Source organism: Vipera ursinii (assembly GCF_947247035.1).
Source record: "Vipera ursinii genome assembly, chromosome: 4".
Taxonomy (NCBI): Eukaryota; Metazoa; Chordata; class Lepidosauria; order Squamata; family Viperidae; genus Vipera; species Vipera ursinii.
In genome coordinates, this window is record NC_139514.1 from 51732913 (window position 1) to 51740612 (window position 7700).

At 36.5% G+C, this 7700-nt stretch overlaps 1 protein-coding gene across 1 annotated transcript; it reads right to left on the bottom strand.

The window, feature by feature from the left end:
- Positions 1-3236: 3236 nt before the first annotated feature.
- On the bottom strand, positions 3237-4468 carry LOC310639753 (protein FAM243B-like). Its single transcript, XM_083361618.1, has one exon. The coding sequence runs from the start codon at positions 4030-4032 to the stop codon at positions 3274-3276; it is 759 nt and encodes a 252-aa protein (XP_083217744.1). The 5' UTR covers positions 4033-4468; the 3' UTR covers positions 3237-3273.
- Between the last annotated feature and the right edge of the window lie 3232 nt (positions 4469-7700).

Below are 7700 nucleotides of genomic sequence, written 5' to 3' on the forward strand. Positions count from 1 at the left end.
CTGCTTATTTTGCTGGGCCTCTTTGGGGCAACCTTGTAATGTGGCTGGAAAAGCTCCAACTCTTTTTTAAATGAAAGAATCAGCTTTGCAATTTCAAGACGTTATAAAGAACTGGAAATTCCTTTTATTATATATGGAATATTTGTCACGAATCCATGTGCACTTAACACACAACTACACAGAGACACATACAGACCTCAGTCTATTACAACAGAACAACTTTGTCCAACCATTTACCTTCAAATATGTGCAAAGATGTGATTAGCACTCTTGACAATTAGGAACAGTAATTTATGATCTCTTAGACTAGTGTAAGGCTTCTTTTACTATAGTGCTTTTGATTGGCATATTTTATTATTTCATACATGATAATTGCTGCATTTAGAACTCATATGAATGGGAGATTTACAAAGGTGAGTTTCAGAACACAAAACAATTTTATTTTCTGGGAAAACAATGCGATTATGAAATGTTATATGGTGCTCTGAACCTCAAATGGCACGTGCATTTGTAAACTGACTTGAGTGCCACCTTCTGGTAGCTATTAGAAATTCATATATTAGGTTTCTGGAACTATTTTATTTTAAACATTTCAAAACAAAATAATATTGTGTTAAAACATTCCATCACAAAATCTGAAACAACAGCGAGAAACAAATCTTGAAACTCAAATGTAAATTACATTTTGCACATTGAACTTAAGAAAAATAATAAAGGCGAGTAGCAGCATGCAGAATTTTGTGTCGTCTGAGAGAAAGGAGAATGGGAGCTAATTGAACCTCTTGGACTGCAGATTCCATATCAAGAGAGCCACTGAAGATAAGACTACACTTCATGTATCAGATTAGAATGGCATCTAGAGTAAGACTCTATAAGAGTAAGACCTTAATCTAGGGCTGAGCATTTTCTCCCTATTATTAATGTACAGTATATAAGGCTTTCTCTTTATTTCCTAGTGACTTATCCTAATTTTGGAATCCCTCTATCAATAATCAGTTCAGGCTTTTGATAAAAATGTTCTGTTTCTTTCTTGATTTTATTTTCTAACAAGAAAGGAAGGAAAGAAGGGGGGAGAGAGCCAAACAGAGAATAGATTGCGCAACTCACATTCCACCCATTTTGCGTGCGGCTTCCAGATTAGTTCCAACATTGTCATCTTTCAAATGAATAAAGATTGCGTACTTCAAAATAACCTACCAGGTAGGATGACTGTGCCCTTTGGCTTAACATTATAAAACTTTGGCGCTATCTTCTGCAAACAAAATAAAGACGTCAAGTTGTGTAAAAAGTAGGCTGAGAGGAATTAGCAAGAAAAGGAAAAGTGAAACCCCTGCTCCACATCTTTCCTTTCCACTCCTAAGTTTTTTTATGCAGAGAATAGGGTGGGCTGAGATTTGAGCTGTAAAGTTGCAGCCGAGTAGTCAGGTGGGCCTTAGGTACAGTAGCATTACGAGTTGTGATGTAAGGGATTGCAATGTTCCTTAGGAGCCTATGACATCAAAGCAAAATTTCCCAATTCGCATGTTGCTTTTTGCATGAGAAGATGGAGACTTACTAACTGCTGCAAATAGAATCATTCTATTTTGTGTGCAGATTTTCAGACATACGGCAGTTGACTTGGATGCCTTTCTGGGAAGCATTGAAGATTTCACTGAAACGGAGAGCTTTGCTGGAGAAATGAATTTCCTAAGATCAAGATTTATTTGGACAACAATGTATTTTAATTTTGTTGTTTTGTTTCAGATGGTAGCAGGATATTATTGTCAGTTATTTATTCAGTAAAATCTTCCTTTGCAAAACTGGTATCATTTGCAATCTTGCACGTTGTTTTCCATTTGTTTAAATACCTCCCAGTTAAATAGATAATTGATTATTCTGCCATGCAATAGGAAAACTGTTCTTCTTTGCAGCCTAATCTGGTCAGTGTTGCTCATGAATACCTCCTACTGAAAATAAATAAATTAGATTGGTCCTGACCTGTTGGTTTTAAAACTACACTTTCAACTGAAAGGGAAAAGGAACCAGATATTACATATACTGCTGTCTCTCTCCCATTAAAATAGATAATGCTAGCAGAATAGGTATGCTCTATGGCTGGAGTCCCCAACACTTCATTTCTCAGAGAGAATTTGTGTTAACTGTAATTTGCTTTCTTTGTATAACATCTCACAGATTTACTTTTTGCCTTATGTTTTTTAAACCATGGAACTCTCCTCTGGATGTGACCAGTGTCCTGATACATGCATCCTATTTGGAGGCTGAGTCTGTACCACAGTATTCATATTTACTGTAACTTGTGTTTCAGGGATATAACTGCAAGACCTCTTTAGAAGCTGTTTTGAATGTCTACATCGCTAGAGTATAATCGTGGCTGATTATTACTTGAGCATCACCAAAATGGTTTCAAATTTAAGCACAGATTTATTTAGCATTGGTTGAACTCTCCTGTTTAATTTTATCCTTCTGAATTGTACTACTACCAAAAATACAGTGTAGTCATTTTATGAGCCAGAAATATGAAATCCATAAATCTCTCAATCACCTCAAAAAGCATTGGAGGTTTGGTGATCATTGGATGAAATCTGACCAAAATATATCAGCTTAAAATATAATGCAGCCAAGGGCCAGGAATTCTGACTGGTAACTAGGTTTAGGGAGAGAAAAGGTTTTCAGAGAGGAGTGTCTGTAAAAAACAAAGATTTAACTATACTTCTCCCCCAAACCCACCTATTTATTGGGGTGACCACCATTATCTCTTGACTGACTTAGACTATTTCTTTTCTATTCAAAATGTGAAAAGATTCTAGAATTTATCTCCATTGGAGCCAATCAATGTTTTGCTCTTATACTTTGTTCTAACACAAGATATGAGAATCAATGTGATCCAATTAAAGTGTACATCCTTATAAATTAGGGATATGGATTAGATTAAATCTTTGTTTTTCTTAATTGTTAGTAACTTAATTCTTAATTTATTTAATTGAATCATTTAATTTAATGTAATTTAAGAAAATTTAATTTCTTAATTCTTAATAACTGGCCTTATTTTTCTTTTTCTCCTTTTCTCCTTAAAGTATCAACATATCTACAAATAGCTGTTTGTCCACTTAAATGGCATACATGAATCTAATACTATAACACTAAAAGTCACTTTAAAACTATTCTTTTTATTATCACCATTGACCTAGAATTATAAAGTGAAAATTTACATTTTAGGTCATATGAATTAGCCTATTTTCAACCAAAGATTACTTGACAAACGACTGGAGAAAGTCAGGAAAACCTATCCAAGTAGTAATTTTCCCATCTCCGCACTTTGTTAACAGCCATTTTCCATTTGTTTGGGCTTGTTGCCTCTATTCCTTTCCCAATCAGGTCACTGAACAGGATGCATTGGTAGGAATAGGTCCTTTCCAAGGATGTCAGAGAAAAGTCTTTTCTGTTATTGATAATAAACCACTTCAAAGATGACCAGACAGCATCCATGGGATGCAAGTAATTGTAATCAAAAGGCACTGAAAGAAGTTCGTGACCTGTAGCCCTGGCAATTTCAGGGCAGCGTTTGATGTTCAACAAGTTTGGGTGAGAAATGGCCTGAGGATCGATTGTGTCCCCCTCCTGGTTAGATCCTTCAGTCTTCAGCGTTAAGCGTTTTTTCTCTTTGACCACAATGGCACACTTTCCATATGTAATAGAGAGAAAGTCACAGAATTCTTGAAACATCTCGTCTTGTTGCCTTAAGGGTAAGTCATCCCTTAGATATACTCTGTATCTCCAAGGAACCCATCCTTGGCTGTTGCCAGCATGTACAACTGTCCATACAGGCCAGTTGAGATGATCTTCATAAGGAAACTTGTCTCCTGTTATGAGACTTTCAGAAAGATCAGTTTCACCTAAAAATATAGTCTTGTAGTCATTAAGATGCAGAGTTCTTAAGCTTTTCAAATATTGCAGACATAGTTTTCTTGATGTGGCATCGTGGGAACTCCGATGAATAACGTGTTTTAATAATGGGTTTACAATGCGATGCATCGTGGATTTCCTGGCAAAATTGAATTGCACAGAAAGTTCTAATGATGCACAGGGTTAGTGATGATCTCATAATGGATTTCACTGCCTGTATTATTTAGTAATACTGAAACAAAAACTAAAGGTGTCAGGAAGGGCATCTGGCCAGGGAACGCTCAGCTCCATTCAGTCGCCCCAACTCCACCCCAAATAAAGGGATTAAAGGGTCGTCAAAAGAAAAAAAATGAAACAAAAACTGAATTATGCATTCATGTGTCACGGACAATAAGGATTTTGCTTCCTGAACTCTTTTTGGTGTATTTTATAGGTTTATGGCTGCTAAACAACCTATATGGCTGAAAATAACCTATAATTTAACTTATCAAGTATCATTTTATAGAAGTCTTCTGCACATTTTTATACAGTGGCAATATACACTATTCAGTATCTGTTGGCTATGCTGCACACATGAAAATATGGAACTATTACTAAAGCACACCCAATACACAGAGTACAAATAAAATATTTGTGGACTTCTAAAAGTAGTGGCTCTTCTACACAGAATGCAACTTGCACATACTGAGTACTGTTGTTGCATAGACAAATGGAACAAACATGCAAGAGAGTCACATTATATTAAAAAGAAATGGCTACCCCAAAAGAATTTGGTTCTGGGACAGAAAAGCATGGCACATGAACCATTTGTTGATGTGACAAAGATATTTTTGCTTCTGCTTCACGTAAATCTTGGACTGATGAGCAATAAAAGTTTTTGTTATTTGAGACAAATATTTTCAAGAATAATTGATGCCAAAATTAAGGAGGGCATTTTGTTGGTCTAAAGATCAGATACAGTACATCATCAATAACGGGCAGTTCGAAGATCTGTTGGTGGGGACAGAGAAAATTGTGTGGAAAGCATTGAAAAATGTTTTTGAGAATTTTCTTGGCAACTACATTCACCCGGTTGACAAACATCTTACAGCATACAAGACCATGAAGTGTAACATGTCCCTGAAGTTTCATTTTCTGCATTCACACTTGGATTTCTTTCCTGGAAATCTAGGGGCTGTCAGTCACAAACATGGTGAAAGGTTTCACCACAAAAGAAAAATGATATCAGGGCAACAGGATTCCATCAATGCTGACTTACCATGGTTGGACACTGAAGTGAGATGCATGGGAAACTAAATAGAAATGAAATTCAGCAGCAAAACACTTAGCCATGTTGAACTCATGCACCATGTCAAAAACTTTATGTGATTAAATACATTATAGTCATTCAAACTTATTTTCATATTTTTCAAGAATCCTGTGTGATAGTCATTCTGAAACTCTATTTAGGTTCAGTTTGTATATCATAATCACCAAATTAAGAAAGCAAAACTTGAAAAAAATGTTGTCCAGTATAATGGGAAAAATGAAGTGCATCTCAAAAAAAGTAAATTGGAATAAACAGCATGACTTATTCTGATAGGAAGCCAAAATTTTACACCCCAATGACCTCTGAATTGGGGTGGAATGAGGCAGAATCTTAACATTTTCTAATAAGAATTGAAGTAACAGTTGGTAAGAAAGGAGTGGGTTGATGGTGCAAAAATCTGCAAACATCCCTGCTGAAAAGCAAGAACGTATCTGAAGATTTGCCTGAAGGTCAGCTGTTACTAAGCAATGCTCAGAACCTTTGTCACTTTTTCTTCTGACTTTTTCCTTTGAGGACATGGTGTGTGGTCTTAAATTCAGAATATTTTTTTCAACCAAGCGCAGTGAATTGAGTCTTTGGTACGTCTTAATTTATCATAAAAGTGAACATCAAAGAAAAAATATTTCCAAGATAGAAGAATGATTAATAGGGTACATTTGTGAAGCACAAAGGCACCTTGAATACTAACTCTTGTGGAAAATTTAGACGTTCAGAACCCAACACTGAGGAGAAAGAACCATATTTATTGCAACAATCATTGCATGCCTGTTTTCCAATAATGAGGAAGCCTGAAAAATGAGAAAGCAAAAATGTTTGAGAGCTACATGGTGGGAAATTCTAGGGATCTGGTTTGCTGGCCACTTGTGGGAAACTAGGCAGGTCTTGTCTATACATTTGGAGTTATTTCTATTGTTAGGCAAAATGGCTTCTTCAAGAGTGGCAACAATGCTGAGGAAGTCCGTTGTTAAGGAGACAGAATGTTAAAGGTCATCAGGCTGATTGAGGATAGAATGTTGGGGTTTCTTACCCTCTTACTATGCTGCAACTGCTGTACAGGTCATCCTTGTTTAATGACGTATTCAGAAACTAAAGTTATAGTGGCACTAAACGAAAAGACATTCCTTCACATGTTTAGGTAACTTTTAACTAAGAGATTCTTTGAGTCTTATGTCCTATTGGTCTAACATTTCAATTACACCATCAGATTACAAGCGTTTTGTATTATTAAAATGTTTTAATAATACAATTTGTATTATACAAATGTATTATCGAAACAAAACCTTTAAAGTTAATATTTATTGCATTAATTTACGTGTTAATATGAGGTGAAGATGGATTTTATAGCTCTTTATCATAGAACTGGTGATCAGCTGCCTTTTATTATTTACTGCCTTTATTAATCCACCTAGCCCAGATCATCTAGTAGGGCTGGTTGTAGATCCCTTGAGTCTTAGCTAGCATTTAACTTGGCTTTCTCCAGGTTCATTGAATCTACAACTTCCAGAATTTTATAATTCTGTAGCTCTCAGAATGCCAGATTGAAAAAAGGCTGCTTCAGATAATAGACCCTTCTTAACTCTGTTTCTTGAACTCTCTGAGTTTGACTTTCACAGCTTCTGCTTGTAATTAGTGTGCAAAAGAATCCTGTCTCCCTGGCCATCCCAAAGATTCTCGCTCCATAACCTATGCCTACGTTGCAGAAAGCAAGAGTCAAATGTACAGGGACAATTGTACGAATTTTAGGAATTAGATGTCTAATTGCTGATGTGTTTATACATGTGGTAAAGGTATACTTGTTCTCTTAAGGTCAATTAACTAGGTTCTATGTTCCTGGGCCCCTTATATTTCTCGATTGAATCTCATAAATAAAGCTGCCAGACAGTACACTCTAGCAGCAAAGTACAGGCAGATAAATGGAATAAGCCTTGCAAAGTTGTAATCTGAAATGAAGGAACAATACATAAGTAGCTCGTCATGTTGAATGAAAACACCACTCTTGTCAAAATCAAAATGACTGCCTTAATTTGCTGTCTCCACTGTGAAAGAAAGAATACAGTAATATTTACCATATTTCTGTGTTAAGCTGTTTCTATGAAAAAAACCCCACATTTTTGACATTCCACTCCCCTGTGCAAAAAGCCCAACAGAGGCTTCACTTTCTTAGGGTCTTGTGGAGGAACAGGGTAGAACAACGGCTAATGACCCTCTTTTACCGGTCTACTATAGAGAGCATCCTCTCGTATGTATTGTGGTTTGGTATGCTGGTCTGACAGCCGCGGATAGGAAAGTATTACAGAGGGTGGTGAGCACAGCACAAGACATTGTGGGCTGTCCCCTGACACCACTGGATGACATCGCCAGGGCTCGTTGCCTTGGAAGAGTGAGGAAAATTCTCAGGGATGACTCACACCCTGGACGGTATCTCTTTACTCACCTACCATCGGGTAGGAGATATAGGAATATAGCTAGCTGCACCAACAGGCTGAAA